This window comes from Sus scrofa, chromosome 8 (genome assembly GCF_000003025.6).
Source record: "Sus scrofa isolate TJ Tabasco breed Duroc chromosome 8, Sscrofa11.1, whole genome shotgun sequence".
Classification (NCBI taxonomy): domain Eukaryota; kingdom Metazoa; phylum Chordata; class Mammalia; order Artiodactyla; family Suidae; genus Sus; species Sus scrofa.
In genome coordinates this window covers 121,435,621-121,453,613 of record NC_010450.4, presented here as the reverse complement: position 1 = coordinate 121,453,613, position 17,993 = coordinate 121,435,621, and the positions used below count along the sequence as shown (strand labels likewise).

Genomic DNA, 17,993 nt, shown 5'->3' with positions numbered 1-17,993 from the left:
ACTGGCGAAAGCCAAACTAACTAGGTATATGCAAATCTTCATCAAAGTAGAATGGTTCAGGATCCTTGCTCTTCCTCCTCCACAGGAGACTGGAGACTTATTTCTTAGAGAACTCTTGAATAAATAAAATTAGAGGAGTTCCCATTGTGCCTCAACAGTAATGAAACCAACTAGTATCCATGAAGATGTAGGTTTGATCCCTGGCCTTGCTCAGTGGGTTAAGGATCCGGTGTTGCTGTGATCTGTGGTGTAGGTTGCAGGCACCCAGGCTCAGGATCTGGCATTGCTGTGGTTGTGGCACAGGCCGGAGGCAGTGGCATAGGCTGGCAGCTGCAGCTCCAATTTGACCCCAAGCCTGGGAACTTCCATAAGCTACAGGTGCGGCCCTAAAAAAAAGTAGTTCCCATTGTGGCTCAGTGGTAATGAATCCAAATGGTGTCCATGAGTAGGTGGGTTTGATCTCTGCCCTTACGCAGTGGTTAAAGGATCTGGCATTGCCACGAGCTGTGGTTGTAGGCTGCAGGTGTGGCTCGGATCCCAAGTTGCTGTGGCTGTGGTGTAGGCCAGCAGCAGCAGCTCTGATTTGACCTGGCAATTTCCATGTGCCGTTCATGCGGCCCTAAAGAGACAAAAATAAAATAAAATAAAATTTAAAAAAGACACACTCGGAGTTCCTGTTGTGGCTCAGCGGAAATGAATCCGACTGGAAACCATGAGCTGTGGTCTAGGTTGCAGATGTGGCTGAGATCTGGCGATGCTGGGGCTGTGGTGTAGGCCGGCAGCTATAGCTCTGATCAGACCCCTAGCCTGGGAACTTCCATATGCCACAAGTACGGCCCTAAAAAGCAAAACAAAAAAAACCAAAAAAAAAGCAAAAATATAAGAGACATACTCAATCAACTTTGTTTTTAGAGAATCAATATTCCAAAGCCTCTTGAAAAAAGATTTCACTATTTTAAATTATATTTTGGAGCCATGCAAAGATTTAAGACCCCCCAAATCTTAACTTTTTACTAAATGTGAAATGAAATCTCAAAAATGTATCAATTATTCTTCTTAAAGTTGATTATAAAGTATAAAACAAATAAACTCTAATCACAGACACTGTCATTCTTTGACAAACCTCGAATTTTGACCAATTCAGTCTTCAAAACCTCAGAATCTCTGTCACAAGATATCCAGATGTTACACTTAAAAGAATTTGAGAACCTAACAAAGTTCTGGAATGCCCAAGAATAGAGCAAATGTGTCTAGGCGACCAGTAAAGGGGACAAGCTCCAAAAAGCTGTCAAAAGTTCTAGGGACAGGGAGTTCCCGTCGTGGCGCAGTGGTTAACGAATCCAACTAGGAACCATGAGGTTGCGGGATCGGCCCCTGCCCTTGCTCAGTGGGTTAACGATCCGGCATTGCTGTGAGCTGTGGTGTATGTTGCAGATGCGGCTCGGATCCAGCGTTGCTGTGGCCCTGGTGTAGGCCGGGGGCTACAGCTCCGATTAGACCCCTAGCCTGGGAACCTCCATATGCCGCGGGAACAGTCCAAAGAAAGAGCAAAAAGGAAGAAAAAAAAAAAGTTCTAGGGACAATGAAAGATTCTCAGGGAAAGATATCTCTAAACAAAGAAAAAAAAGAATAGGCAGAGATAAAAGATGACAAAATGGAAGCTTTCTAAAACTGATGAGGAATAATCACCAATTTAAAGTTTTGAGAAGATGGACAAACAGGTGAATACTAAGTGTTCACCTTATCCTTTATTTTGTGAGTGCAACTTAAAAAGAATAATTATAATAAAACAAACATCCTAAAATGGTTACTTACGCCCAAAAGTCTTCAACAGTATCAAACTTAGAGATCAGCCGAAGGTTTGCTTGCCAAGTTTTGCTTTTATCATTTTTAAAAAACCAGAGTGCCCATCTAAAAACAGAAAAGTCAGTGTCAAAAAATAAATAAATAAATAAGTTTTACATTCATGTTCAAAGCAGTGTTAATTCATAACAGCCAAAAGGGGGAAGCAATCCAAGTGTCCACCACTGTCAGATAAATGGATGAACAAAACATGGCATGGAATATACCATGGAATATTAAACAAACTTTAAAAGGAAGGAAAGTGTAAATGAAATAAGACAATAAAAAAAAAATACTGTGTAATACTACTTAAAGTATGAGGCACCTACAGCAGTCAAATTCATAGAGAAAGTAGAACGGTGGTTGCCGGGGCTAAATGGTAAAGGAATGGAGAGATGTTGTTTAATGGGTATAGAATTTAAGTTTTTCTGCAAGATGAAAAGAGTTCTGGATATTGGCTGCACAACAATGGGGATGTACTTAACACTACTGAACTGTACATTTAAAAATGGCCAAGATGGGGAGCTCCCATTGTGGCACAGCGGAAACGAATCCAACTAGGAACCATGAGGTTGCAGGTTCGATCCATGGCCTTGCTCAGTGGGTTAAGGATCCGGCACTGCCGTGAGCTGTGGTATAGGTCGCAGATGCGGCTCAGATCTGGCATAGGCCAGCAGTAACAGCTCCAATTGGACCCCTAGCCTGGGAACCTCCATATGCCTCAGGTGTGGCCCTAAAAGGACAAAAGACAAAAAAAAAAAACAAACAAACAAACAAAAAAAACCACTAAGATGGTAAATTTCATATACGTTTTATCAGAAAAATAAAATAATTTACTTATAATAGCAAATAATGAGTAGTTTTCCCTATTTCTTTCATTTAAAAAGTATGTAGTTTGTACTTACTACATAACAGTCTCTGCTATATTTAGATACCCACTGAGGATCATCCCACAGGGAATTCACAATAAAGCTGTAGAGCGACAAATATTAACTGCTATGATAGAGATAATTCAGCACAGTTACTTAAGAAAAACAGAGCAGGACACTTAATTGGAAAGTAGGGAACAGGAGCTGAATTTACAGAGAAACAAGAGAGAAATGAGAGCACTATGAATATGGGACTCACACAAATGGAAAAATAATAAAGGGATTAACAGAGTAATGCTATCATGGAGATATTCTGAAATAATGCATACCAGTTTCTATGTATCTGTATACACTATTTGTAACTTTTGTTAATTAAGAAGTAACTTTTGTTTAAAAAAAAGTCTTATTCTGGAGTTCCCGTCGTGGCGCAGTGGTTAACGAATCCGACTAGGAACCATGAGGTTGCGGGTTCGGTCCCTGGCCTTGCTCAGTGGGTTGACGATCTGGCGTTGCCGTGAGCTGTGGTGTAGGTCGCAGACGCGGCTCGGATCCCGCGTTGCTGTGGCTCTGGCGTAAGCCGGTGGCTACAGCTCCGATTCAACCCCTAGCCTGGGAACCTCCATATGCTGCGGGAGCGGCCCAAGAAATAGCAACAACAACAACAACAACAAAAAAAGACCAAAAAAAAAAGTCTTATTCTAATACTTTCAAGATAAACTGATGTCACATCAAAGTTATACTTAAATGTAATCATCCCAATGATTCATCTTTAGTAAAATTCTGAGTTACCATACCAACTCAAAGGGAATTTCAATTATCCAATGATAAAAATGTTATATGAAGACAGATTTCCATATAGACATTTTATATTAAAGCTTAATAATCTCAAAGAGGAGATACATTTCAATACCTACTTGATAATTTGTATTTGTCAACCCACTATCAAGGAAAAAAAGTTTTTTTAAAAAAGCAAAAGCAGGGAGTTCCCGTCATGCTAAGTGCAGTGGTTAACGAATCCAACTAGGAACCATGTGGTTGTGGGTTCGATCCCTGACCTTGCTCAGTGGGTTAAGGATCCGGCATTGTCGTGAGTTGTGTTGTAGGTTACAGACACAGCTCGGATCCCATGTTGCTGTGGCTCTGGCGTAGGCTGGCGGCTACAGCTCCGATTAGACCCCTAGCCTGGGAATCTCCACATGCCGTGTGTGGGAGCAGCTCCAGAAAAAAGGCAGCAAAACAAAAAAAGACAAAAAAGCAAAGGTAGAAGAGTTCCTGTTGTGGCAGAGCAGAAACAATCTCACTAGTATCCCCGAATATGCTGCGTTGCTGCAGTTACAGCTCCCATTCCACCCCTAGCCTCGGGTGCCACCCTAAAAGGACAAAAAAAAAAAAAAAAAAAAAGCACAGGCAGAAAAACTTTTAAACACCCCCCCACACACAAACTGTCAGGTACTGTACTCTAGATTTCTAAAGTTAATTCAGTCTTTCCTCAAAATATGAAAAATAAAACTATCATTTGAGGGAGTTTCCGTCATGGCTCAGCAGAAACAAATCTGACTAGCATCCATGAGACACAGATTTGCTCCCTGGCCTTGCTCAGTGGGTTAAGGATCCGGTGTTGCTGTGAGCTGTGGTGTAGGTTGCAGATGCGGCTTGGATCCAGAGTTGCTGTGGCCATGGTGAAGGCCAGTGGCTACAGCTCCAATTTGACCTCTAGCCTGGGAACCTCCATATGCTGCAGGTGCAGCCCTATACAAAAGACAAAAACACTACTATTTGATCCAGCAATTCTACTTCTGGGCCTTTATCTGAAGAAAATGAAACACTAAATTTAAAATTTAAAAGATATATGCACCCCCATGTTTATTGCAGTTTTCAACATCTAAGACATGAAAACAACCTAAATGTCCATCAAGGGATGAATAAGAAAATATGGTATATACATTTAATGGATTGTTCATATCATAAAAAAATAAAGAAATCTTGCCGTTTGCAACATGAACGGACCCTGAGGACTTTATGCTTAATTAGACACTAGACAGGAAAAATAAGTACTGTATGCTCTCACTTAAATGTGGGATCTAAACAAACAAACCACCCCAAGTTCACTTATAGAGAAAAAAATGGTGGTTCCCAGAGGCACAGGAGTGGGGGAATGCATGAAGGGGGTCAAATGGTACAAACTTTCAGCTGTAAAATAAGTCCTGGGGAAGTAATGTACAACATGGTGACTATAGTTCATAATTCTGCACTGCAAATTTGAAAGTTGCTAAGAAACTAAATCTCATTTTACCTGAGGCTTAATAGAGTTTTGAGGATTTTAATGTCTCGTCATCGGTGAACTTCCACAGGAATCAACATTTAGGTGATTAATAACAAACACTGTATGATTAACAATATGATGAGGAGAGCTGTACTTAAATTTGTAAGTTTAAGTAAATACGTGTTGTGATGGATATATGTTAACTAGACTTTCTGTGGTGATCATTTCACACTATATACACATACTGAATTGTTGTGCTGTACATCTGAAAACAGATAGTGTTATACATCGATAATACCTCAATTAAAAATGGTAATAGGGAGTTCCCGTCGTGGCGAAGTGGTTAACGAATCCGACTAGGAACCATGAGGTTGTGGGTTCGATCCCTGCCCTTGCTCAGTGGGTTAAGGATCCCGCGTTGCCGTGAGCTGTGGTATAGGTTGCAGACGCGGCTCGGATCCCTCGTTGCTGTGGCTCTGGCGTAGGCCGGTGGCTACAGCTCCGATTCAACCCCTAGCCTGGGAACCTCCATATGCCGCGGGAGCCGCCCAAGAAATGGCAAAAAGACAAAAACAACAACAACAAAAACAAACAAAAAAAAAATGGTGATAGGAGTTCCCTTTGTGGTGTAACGGAAACGTATCCAACTAGTATCCATGAAGATGCGGGTTCGATCCTGGGCCTTGGTCAGTGGGTTAAGGATCCTATGTTGCTGTGAGCTATAATGTAGACTGCAGAAGCAGCTCAGATCCTGTGTTACTGTGGCTGTGGCACAGGCCAGAAGCTACAGCTCCGATTTGACCCCTAGTCTGGGAACTTTCACATGACGTAGGTAAAAAAGCAAAATAATAACAATAATATTAAATTCAGCCTTAAAAAAAAAAAAAAACTGCATTAGAGTTCCCACTGTGGTGCAGTCGGTTAAGAATTTGACTACAGTGGCTCAGACATGGACATAAAGAGTTTGATTCTTGGCATAGGGCAGTGGGTTGAAGATCTTTATGGCCTGGATTCAGTCCCTGGCCTGGGACCTTCAATTATATTGCAGGTGTGGCCATTTAACCATTAAAAAAAAGGGCAGGGGGGAGCATTCAGTGATTAAACATATAAAGATTTATCCTAAGAAAATAACTGAATAAGCAAAAATGTTCGTAAAAGATGTTCCTAATTTTGGAAAATTTGGAAAACTTCTTAAATGCCTATTAACAAGGAATTATTTAAGTCACAGTTCTCAAAGTGTGGCATGCAGGCCCCCATGGGACCCTGAGGTCCTTTTCAGGAGCACTGGTGAGTAAAAAATATTTCATAAAAATGCCAAGACATTTTATTTTTCACTGTGTTGTCATCTGCTCTGATAATGCAGAAGCAATGGTTAGTAAAACTCTAATGGTGCTGTACATAGCAAGAATCATACAGTGGCACAAATTTGTACTAGGCACAAGTCCCTAGTAGTCACTGTATCCGCCAGCTTTCAGAGTAATAACAATGTATTAGTTAAAAATGCCATTGATAAAGCCATAAAAACTACTCACTTTGTTAAATTTCAATCTGTGTACATGTCTTTTTCTGCACACACACAAAAAATACTTTCGCAAACTAAACACAATGCTTAGGCAATTGAGTTGTGAGGTGAACTAGTCAATTTTTCCAAAATACACCACTTTTACTTGGTTGGCTGATCAACCATGTTTATTTCTGAAAAATGAACAGAATAAGCCTGTTGCTAAAATTTGAGTTTTTAGGAGAAAAATCAGAATTTGGGAAAGCCTCATATGCTACTGTGAGTGTGACCTAACTTAAAGACACTTCCAATGAGTTAAGTAGTGATAATACTGAAAGTTATTGTTTTGTTTTGTCTTTTTAGGGCCACACCTGAGGAATACTGAAGTTCCCAGGCTAGGGGTTGAATTGGAGCTACAGCTGCCAGCCTATACCACAGCCACAGAAATGTGGGATCCAAGCTGTGTCTGCGACCTACACCACAGCTCATTGCAATGCTGGATCCTTAACCAATGAGAGAGGCCAGGGTTAAAACCCAAATCCTCATGGATACTAGGATTTGTTTCTGCTGAGCCACAATGAGAACTCCTGAAAGTTATTGTTTTGAAACCCTATAATGAAAAGTGCCAATATTTGGAAGATCTGTAAACTCATAAAACCAGTATTTTCCAAATGATCAGTACTGTACAAAATCATTATGGGAAAGATCTGTTCCAAATGCAAGATAGATCAATTGATTTTAATATAACAGAGTAGAAAAACTTCTCGGATATAGTTTCAGATTCTACACTGCAACTAACCTATAAGAAACACAGTATGGGGAGTTCCCTTTGTGGCTCAGTGGTTAATGAACCTAACTAGGATCCATGAGGATGTGGGTTCGACCCCTGGACTCATTCAGTGGGTTAAGGATCTGGCGTTGCTGTGAGCTGTGGTGTAGGTCACAGACTCAACTTGGATCCCATGTTGCTGTGCCTGTAGTGTAGGCTGGCAGCGTAGCTCTGATTCAACCCCTGGCCTGGGAACCTCAATATGACACAAGTGCAGCTCTAAAAAGTGAGAAAAAAAAAAAGAAACAAACAAACACAGTATCAAGGGAAGGAGATATCCACAATTATTTTAAAAGGCTATCAAAATTTCTCCTTCCTTTTTCAACTATGTACCTGTGTGAGGTTGTATTTTATTTTTATACTTTCTGTGAAAAACTTATCCCCAAAACTAATGCAGAAGCAGCTATAAAATCCAGCTGACTTCTATTAAGTCAAGCACTTAAAAAGATTTACGAAAATGCCAATCTTCCCACTATGTATTTCTTATTTTGAATATATACTTTTAATGGCCACACCCACAGCACATGGACGCTCTTGGGGTCAGGGACTGAATCCAAGCTGCAGCTCCCACTGTGCCAGGCCAGGGATCAAACCTTCGCCTTCACAGCAACCTGAGACCCCACAGATGGATTCTTAACCCACTGTGCCACAGTGGCAACTGTACAAGTACATTTTTTGATTCATTAAAAACATTTAGGAGTTCCCATTGTGGTGCAGAGGAAATGACTCCAACTAGGAACCATGAGGTTGCAGGTTCAATCCCTGGTCTTGCTCAGTGGGTTAAGGATCTGGCATTGATTGCCATGAGCTATGGAGTAGGTTGCAGACGAGGCTCGGATCTGGTGTTGCTGTGGCTCTGGCATAGGATGGCAGCAACAGCTCCAATTCTAGCCTGGGAACCTACATGTGCCGTGGGTACAGCCCTGAGAAGACAAAAAGACAAAAAAAAAATTATGTTAACAAGCAATGACTTATTTTAAGTACATATGTAACTTTACTATTTTTCAGGTTTATTTTCTAATTCAGCAAATAGAAAAAGATAAAAATCTACATAATCAAAGCACTGGAGAATCCTCAAAAATTTTTAAGAATGCAAAGGGGTCATGAGACCCAGAAAATTTGATTAAAGTAAAATATAGTGAATTATTTAAATAAAATAGAGTAAATGTAATATATCCATACAAGAAACTACCACACGGCTATTAAATAGGGTAACTGTGTGGGTAAAATTCTCCTAAGACCGACATGAAACTCAGAAACCATGGAGGAAAAGTTGGTATTTGATTACATGAAAGTCAAAAAACTCTAAAATAACACAATTCCACTGACAATGTTAAAAGACAAATGATTTGGAAACCCATTTTCAACCTAACCCCTTGGATGAGTTAGCATCCCCAATATACAAAGCTTGAAAATAAACCTGAAAAGGTAACCCAAAAGAAAGTAAAATAAAAGGACTGAAGAGACTGCTCACAGGTAAAAACACAAACAAGACTGTTCCGAAATTATTTTGAAACATGAATAAGAGAAATACAAATTTGGGAGTACTCATTGTGGCTCAGAGGTAATGAACCCAACTAGTACCCATGACGTTGCAGGTTTGATCCCTGGCCTTGCTCAGTGGTTAAGGATCTGGCATTGCCATGAGCTGCAGTGTAGGTCAAAGATTCGGCTTGGATCCCTTCATTGCCGTGGCTCTGCAATAGCTACTACACGGCTATTAAATAGGATAACTGCGTGGGTAAGATTCTCCTGTAGCTCCAATTCCACCCCTAGCCTGGGAACCTCCATATGTCACGAGTGCGGCCCTAAAAAGCCAAAAAAAAAAAAAAAAACCCCTAAGCCTGGGAACTTTCATATGCTGCAGGAGCAGCCCTTAAAATTGAAAGAAAGAGGGAGTTCCCGTTCGTGGCGCAGTGGTTAACGAATCCGACTAGAAACCATGAGGTTGCGGGTTCGGTCCCTGGCCTTGCTCAGTGGGTTAATGATCCGGCGTTGCCGTGAGCTGTGGTGTAGGTTGCAGATGTGGCTCGGATCCCGCGTTGCTGTGGCTCTGGCGTAGGCCGGTGGCTACAGCTCCGATTCGACCCCTGGCCTGGGAACCTCCATATGCCGCGGGAGCGGCCCAAGAAATAGCAACAACAACAACAAAAGACAAAAAAAAAAAAAGACAAAAAAAAAAAAAATTGAAAGAAAGAAAGGAAGATTGATTTAAAACATTAAGACATTGTTTTCACAAATCAGACTAGAACCAATCTGACTGGCAATTAGATTTAAAAGATTGATGGTACCAGTTGACAAGGATATAGAAACCAGTAACTCTCAAACTGTAGTCTAAACTGATAAAGGAGGATTATTTGGCAGTATCTACAAAGGCAGTTAAAAGGTAGTCTTTAACCTAAGAAATATGAAATTTTAGCTTATAGATATAGCCACACAAACTGCAAAAATATGTAAGGACATAAACATCATATCACTGTTTGTACATAGAAAAAAATCCCATATACCCATTAATGTAAAAACTGATAAAATACATGACTGGAGTTTCCATCGTGGTGCAGTGGTTAACGAATCCAACTAGGAACCATGAGGTTTTGGGTTCGATCCCTGCCCTTGCTCAGTGGGTTAACGATCCGGGATTGCCGTGAGCTGTGGTGTGGGTCAAAGACTCGGCTTGGATCCCGCATTGCTGTGGCTCTGGCGTAGGCCGGTGGCTACCACTCCAATTAGACCCCTAGCCTGGGAACCTCCACATGCCGCGGGAGCGGCTCAAGGAAAGGCAAAACGCCAAAAAAAACCCAAAAAACAAAAAACAAGACTATATATTTATCTAATATAGGATACTAGTTTATGAGCTGAAATCTACACATACAAACAAAAAATTCTACAGTATGGCCACCTGTATAAAAAAGATAAACATGCACTGGAGTTCCCGTTGTGGCTCAGAAGAAGCAAAACCGATTAGGATCCATGAGGATGTGGGTTTTATACCTGGCTCCACTCAAAGGGTTAAGGATCTGGTGTTGCTGTAAGCTGTGGTGTATGCCAGCAGCTGCAGCTCTGGTTCAACCCCTAGCCTGGGAACTTCCTAATGCCACAGGTGCAGCCCCCAAAAAAAGTGAAAGGAAAAAAAAAGAGAGAGAGACATGCATACTGAGGTTTTAGGAAAATACAAACCAACTTTTAACACTATTCTGGGGTGTAGATAAAAACAAAATGGGGAAGAAGAGATAAGAGGAAAGCAGAACTTTTACTTTATATACCTTGTACCCCAATGATTTAATCCTTCCTGTAATAATTACAGGGTTTTTAAAAAGAAAACATAATATATTCTGCAGTATTTACAAAAAATAATGATGACAAAACTACCAAAATCTGAACCAATAATATCTTTGAATGGTTTTCCAAATATTAAAGAAATAAAATTTATAGAGAAAACTGAAATCCTCATAGACTTCATTTCAGGATTTAATCAGTTTGTTCACTGAAGAAGACACCTTTCAGGAATCTCTTGTCAAAATTCATTTAATTTATGAGGAGTATACATGCCTTGATTACTTCTCCCCACAATAACAACACTAAGAACTGTGTTCACAATCAGAAGACACAGCTTTTTAAATGATAATGAAAAAAACGAAAAAAAAAAAAAAAAACTTTAAAGGGTTTGGTACTGCTATTAGGTTGAACTGTATGAAACTGCCACTAATCAACTGTTCAACTTACTACTTCTGGCACAATGCTTTCCTGAAGCAGTATTTTTTTTTTTATCCTTTATGGACTATTGGACCTTTGATAACTTACTCACTAGCTGACAATTCCTATTGTTTAGAAAATAGATCTGCAGAACCATGGGTCTTCTACGAAAAAACTACTTACACATTTTTGTACTATTAGTTCAGTAAGTCTACCATGATAGTGAAGAAATGATTTAAAAAAAAAATATATATATATATATGGGCCATAAAGGGACAACACATTTTTCAGATAAATTAAACCAAGTATATACAGACTTGTGGGTGTTTTTTGTTTTGTTTTGTTTTTTGTTTTTTGGACTGTACTTGCGGCGTACGGAAGTTCCCAGGCTAAGGGTCAAATTGGACTTACAGTTGCTGGCCTACACCACAGCCATAGAAATGAGGGATTCGAGTGGCATCTGTGACCTTCACCACAGCTCACGGCAACACCAGATCCCCGACCCACTGAGCAAGGCCGGGGACTGAACCCACATCCTCATAGATACTAGTTGGGTTTGTTTCCACTGCATCACAAACGGAACTCCAGACTTGTGGGATCTTACGTAAAGAGAGTAAAAGGCCTGGTGGTGGGGAGGAAATGAAAGGAGCTGTAGTACTTAAGAAGCCTCAGAAGTTAATTCCAATTTACTTTCCTCCAGATTCTTACAATGTTTCTGAGTTGCCATTTTCTTTCCACCATCAGCTCTCAGTGACTTCAGTTAATTTTCATTACATAAACCAGAAAGAAAATTAAATAAAAACACATACTGGGAAGTGGCAGGGTGGAGACAGAGAAAACCATATACTGAACTATATTACAATGTAACTATGAAAATTTACCTCACCTTAAACTCTCTTTTCTTCTCTTAACTTCTCTTAAATAAAAACTGACCCACCTCCAGACTCCATAGCTCTCTTTCCTCCTTCACAGGCTAACCTGAAACCATCTATTCCTGCTGTAAACATTAGTATACTTTCTATTCACTCTTCAAAGTACTCCAATCTTATTCCACCTACTAAACTTTCTCCAACACTAGCAAGGATTTGGCCTTCAATCCAATGAATATTTGACTCTTTTGTGGCACTGAAGTTATTGACCATCTTTTCCTTAAAAAAAAAAAATAATTTTCCTGACCAGCACACTCTGTCCTACTTTATACAGTTTATATGTCTATACCCTTTATAGGCATTTTTGCTCAAAAAAACCCCTATGTGGGAGTTCCCATCATGGCTCAGTGGTTAACAAATCCGACTAGGAACCATGAGGTTGTGGGTTCAATCCCTGGCCTTGCTCAGTGGGTTAAGGATCTGGCATTGCCATGAGCTGTGGTGTAGGTTGCAGACATGGCTCGGATCTGGCGTTGCTGTGGCTGTGGTGTAGGCCGGTGGCTACAGCTCCTATTAGACCCCTAGCTTGGGAACCTCCACATGCCTCGGGTTAGTTAAAAGAAAAGACAGAAAGACAGAAGGAAAAAAAAACAAAAAAAAAAAACCCTATGTGGAGTTCCCCTTGTGGCTCAGTGCGTTAAGGATCCAGCCTTGTCATCAATGTGGCTCTGGTCACAATTGTGGCTCAGGTTTGATCCCTGGCCTGAGAACTTCCACGTGCTGTGGGTGCAGCCAAACTGCCCCCCCACCCGCCGATGTGCTAATATTCTAAGCCTCCGTTGTGAGTCAAGTTCACTTAAGAGAACTTATTTACTACTGTGGTTTCAGTTACCAATAACCAGTGAATTTCAAACCAATACTTCAAAGTCCTACTTTCTGAGCTCAAGATTCACAAATAAAACTACTTGGTAAACATGGGTCATCCAAATGAAAATGGAATCGACCTATCTAAAACTATTCTCATCTAATCTTTCCCTCCAAACCTGTCCCATTCACCATTTACTTTGTTGCCTAAGTCAGAAAACCTACTTGTCAAAAAACTTACCTGTTTTGTAAAGGATGTTTAATATAGTGTTCTGGGTTAGCAACCTCCTGATTAGATTCTGTTTTCTCTTCTTCTGTAGGCGGGGGATTAGGAGTAGGGGTGGTTTCCTGTTGGAAAATAATTAAACATTATAAATTTTTTAACGTGAATAAATTTCTTAATTTATATGACAGCAATAACTCTAAATAAATTTGAACCAATATTGTCCATATCATTTTTTTAAGGAGAAGGAATTACAGCAAAAGCTTTTGATTAAACAGACAATCTCTAAAGAAAGCATTACTAAAAAGACAAAAAAAAAAAAAGGCACCAGACCATTCTGGCATCTCTCCACTGAGATGCAAAGAGTTTAGTTTCTCTAATTCAAAAATATAATGATAGTATTTTTCATATACTGTTATCTTCTTACACATTTTAATATCAGAAAAATTGTGATAGGAGTTCCCGTCGTGGCTCAGTGGTTAATGAATCCCACTAGGAACCAGGAGGTTGTAGGTTCGATCCCTGGCCTTGCTCAGTGGGTTAGCGATCCGGTGTTGCCGTTGAGCTAGCTGTGGCGTGGGTCAAAGACTCGGCTCGGATCCCGCATGGCTGTGGCTCTGGAGTAGGCCGGTGGCTACAGCTCTGATTAGACCCCTAGCCTGGGAACCTCCATAGGCCGCGGGAGCAGCCCAAGAAAATGGCAAAAAGACAAAAAATAAATAAATAAATAAAAAGATTGTGAGAGACCATGCAAAAAAGTTGGGAAAATCAGGTATCTTTCTTAACATACAATTAAAGTGCTATGCATGCTTTCTGGGGAGGGGGTTTAAGTTTGGAAGTGCAACTAATTATATTACAATGACTTAAAAAAAAAAAAAAAAACTTTATCAAGCCAGTACTACACAGGTCCTTGCCTTCATGTTATACCGTTATGACACATGGTAACTTAAAAGTTCAGCAACTTCTTTCTCAATTTGCCCTAAGGAAAAAAGCTAGACATTGGCTTGAACTTAAATCTTCTTCTAGGTTACACATAATACTGTCATCTAAAAATGTCAAGAAAAAAAAGAAACGTGGGAATAAGACATGTTCTCCACATCACTCCACGTAGTTCTTTAACCTATTTTAAGCTGGTATCAACAAAAAGGTGGTTAAGAAAAGGGCTGAAACAAAAGCTGATACAAAAAACGGGGGCACTGCAACAAGGGTGTGGATATCAGATTCAAATCAAGCCAGCAAAACAATAGATACACTGTCACATTAACAACACTAAGCAAATCAGAGATGTATAATCTAAAAACAGCCCTCAGGGAGTTCCCGTCAGGGCTCAATGGTTAACGTATCCGACTAGGAACCATGAGCTTCGGGTTCAATCCCTGGCCTCAATCAGTGGATTAAGGATTTGGGGTTGCCATGAGCTGTGGTGTAGATCGCAGACGGGGCTCGGATCCCGAGTTGCTGTGGCTCTGGTGTAGTCTGGCGGCTACAGCTCCAATTGGACGCCTAGCCTGGGAACCTCCATATACCACAGGTGTGGCCCTAGAAAAAGACAAAAAAATAAATAAATAAATAAAAAGAAGAAAATAAAAAAAGACCTCAAACAAAAACAAAAGACCTCAGAGAAGACACATTTTATAAAATACATTTTTCTTATCAACAAGACACTTCCAGGAACTACTTTTTCACTATCCTATAAAGTCAGTCATAGCAGGGGCTTTATCTTGATTTTGCTCACAATTGTAATGTCAATGATCACAATGCTACACTCAACAGAAACTTAACTGAATAAACTTAAATGTTTACTGAAGACTAGTTAAGGCCCTAAAATTTACATATAGTAGTAGCCAATGCCTTAAAATTAGCAACCATTTGTACAAGCATTTTCTCATCACAATTTAAGTCTTCAAGTAGATGGTCATTACCAAATAGCATTCCTTACTCTACTAGCTTAAAATTAATGATGGTCTCCACACAGAGGCAGTCTGAATGAATAGAGACAATAAGGAACAGTAAGGGACTGACAAGGCAGGTGGATTTGGGGAACAGGGTCCCAGAGAAAAGTAAACTGTAGAGAGAAATTCAAAAACACATGGGGGGGTAAAAAAAAACCCCACAAATCCTTGGCTGTGACTTAGTCCTAAACTGAGATGTTCAGAGTGCAATTCTGGGTGGTCTACCAGAGAACAGCTAAGCCAAGATTTCAGAGGATGAACAGCATTAGGAAGACCAAGTTCAGACCTAGCCAGAGTGGATGGTTGAAAATCCTCAGGTTTCAGATGAAATCCTAGAAAGGTCATGTCCTAGGAATTAGGTGAAATACACATACCTAACAGATTCTAAAACTAATCCTTGGCAGGATCAAGGCAATCTATTGCTAACTGTCTTCAAGAACAAAACTCTACACTCTTCAGAGGAAAAACATAATCCTGAGGCTCTATGAATATTATTCGTAAGACCTAACAAACAATCAAATTACTAGACATGCAAATAATGTTTTGTTTTGTTTTGTTTTTACCAGCAACTAATGATGAAGAGATTAGGAGTTCCTTGATGGCCTAGCAGTTAATAATCTGGCATTGTCACTACTATGGTGTAGGTTTGATCCCTGGCCAGGAACTTCCCACAACATGGGTTCAGCCAAGAAAAAAATATATATATCACTTCCAAAGGAACAATAAGAATAACTGGTAGCGTCTCAACAGAAATTTTGGAAGCCACAAGACAACAGAATAACATCTCAATGCTGAAAGAAAAAACTGTCAACTTAGAATTAAGTGCCTAGGAAAAGTTATTCTCCAGAAATAGAGAAATAAGGAAACATTTGCACAACACCAGAAAGTCCAAAAAGAGGAACACTAAAGAAAGTCTCAGGTTAGAGGGAAAAGCTCCCGGATGAAAGCATGGAAGTACAAAAAGAATGAAAAGCGCAGGAAAAGTTAAGAAATACTGCCAATTCTCTTATTTAACTAAAAGACATACTCATAAGCTCAAGATTCTCATGGCAAACTACTCTTTCACAGCATTTGTTTACATCTTTACCTCAGCAGCACATAAAAAACAGCTCCTGCATACTGCCCCCCGAGTACAAATTTTCTCAGGTCATATATTGCTATGGCCATCTACTTATTGCAACAATCCATTCTTAATCAGTAGAAATTGTACACCAAAAAGTTTACCATCAATCATTCACTCTGTATGCATCTTAATTCTGCAATTATGTTGTAAATATACAAAATATATTTTTAAAAATTCACAAAGGAAATTTTTTGAGACTATTGACAAAGGCCTCATTACAAAATCATTTCGGTAATTTCTCTCAACTTATTATTAAAACCTCTTGACTCTGATACAAATAATCAAGATGCTTTCTTCATTATTTTCAACTTAGATAAAGCAAAAGTAATAGCCATGTAGGATGTTCTTTTAAACTCTCAGGTTAATCCATGGCAGTTGGCTATTCTATAGGTAAATTCCAATCCCTTATCTTTGGAATTTATGGTAACATACAATGAGAAGTACTTTCCCGAAAGATGGCCATGATGCATTAAATTTTTCGATCAAAAATGACCTTTTAGGGAGTTCCTCTCGTGGCTCATTGGCAACAAGCCCAACTAGTATCTACGAGGACTCAAGTTCCATCCCTGGCCTCGCTCAGTGGGTTAAGGATCCAGCACTGCCATGAGATGTGGTATAGGTCGCAGACGCAACTCGGATCTGGTGTTGCTACGGCTAGAGTGTAGGCAGGCAGTAGGCTGGCAACTGCAGCTCTAATTACACCCCTAGCCTGGGAATTTCCACATGCCTCAAGTGCAGCCCTTAAAAAAAAGAAAAGATGTTAATTATGGACATACGCCAAGTAAGAATGAAGAAGTATACTTTTATTTTTATTTATTTATTTTTTGTCCTTTTGCCATTTTCTGGGCCGCTCTCACAGCCTATGGAGGTTCCCAGGCTAGGGGTCGAATCGGAGCTGTAGCCACCTGCAGAATCCGAGCCGCATCTGCGACCAACACCACAGCTCAGGGCAACGCCGGATCGCTAACCCACTGAGCAAGGCCAAGGATCAAACCCGCAACCTCATGGTTCCTAGCTGGATTCATTAACCACTGCGCCACGACGGGAACTCCAGAAGTATATTTTTAAAAGAACCGTAACAAAAATATTTTCAGGTCATTCCTCAGTTAATCAGTTAAGCATATACCTCAATTAACTGTAACAAATCCCCAAATTATTCATTACTTGTCCTAATTGGCTAAGCACTTGTTTTTTTTTTTTTTTTTTTTTTTTTGGCTGCACCTACAGCATGTGAAAGTTCCCAGGCCAGGAGTTGCACCTGCACATGGCACCAACCCAAGCCACTGCAGTGACAACGCTAGATCCTTAATCCACTGTACCACAGAGGAACTCCAGCTAAGTACTTCTAATGTAAGCTGGATGTCTCCTCTTAAAATTCTTTCTAAGGCTATTGACTACTGAGGTATCTAAGACAGGATCACCAGAAAATAGGTTCAGGAGGATTATGTGGTAATTGCAGCACCAACTTAATGAAATTTTCCCTGAAAACCCCTAACAGATGTTTTCACGGGATGTTTAAAATGGATTCAGTCAGGGAGTTCCCGTGGTGGCTCAGCACTAACAAACCCAACTAGTATCCATGAGGATGTGGGTTTGATTCCTGGCCTTGCTCAGTGGGTTAAGTATCCAACATTGCCATGAGCTGTTGCGTACATTACACACATGGCTCAGATCCTGTGTTGCTGTAGTTGTGGTAGAGGCTGTCAGATGCAGCTTCAATTCAACCCCTAACCTGGGAACTTCTATATGCTGCAAATGCAGCCCTGGCCCTGAAAAAAGCAAAACAAAATAAAAAATAAAAATAAATAAATAGGAGGTCCCGTCATGGATCAGCAGAAACTAATCTGACTAGCATCCATAAAGATGCAGATTTGGTCCCTGGCCTCACTGAGGGGGTTAAGGATCCAGTATTGCTATGAGCTGTGGTGTAATGTGCAGACACAGCTTGGATCCCAAGTTGCTATG

General features: G+C 40.2%; 1 protein-coding gene across 2 annotated transcripts in view; it reads right to left on the bottom strand.

Moving 5' to 3' along the window:
- The window catches only part of EIF4E (eukaryotic translation initiation factor 4E), a 54,835-nt gene that overhangs the window by 10,854 nt on the left and 25,988 nt on the right, over positions 1 to 17,993 (bottom strand). For both annotated transcript variants that reach the window (XM_003129314.5, XM_005656555.3), the window contains exons 2-3: positions 12,972 to 13,078; positions 1,816 to 1,911 (exon numbers count right to left, since the gene is read on the bottom strand). In XM_003129314.5, the coding sequence (XP_003129362.1) occupies positions 1,816 to 1,911; positions 12,972 to 13,078 (203 nt within the window). The remainder of the gene's footprint in view (positions 1 to 1,815; positions 1,912 to 12,971; positions 13,079 to 17,993) is intronic.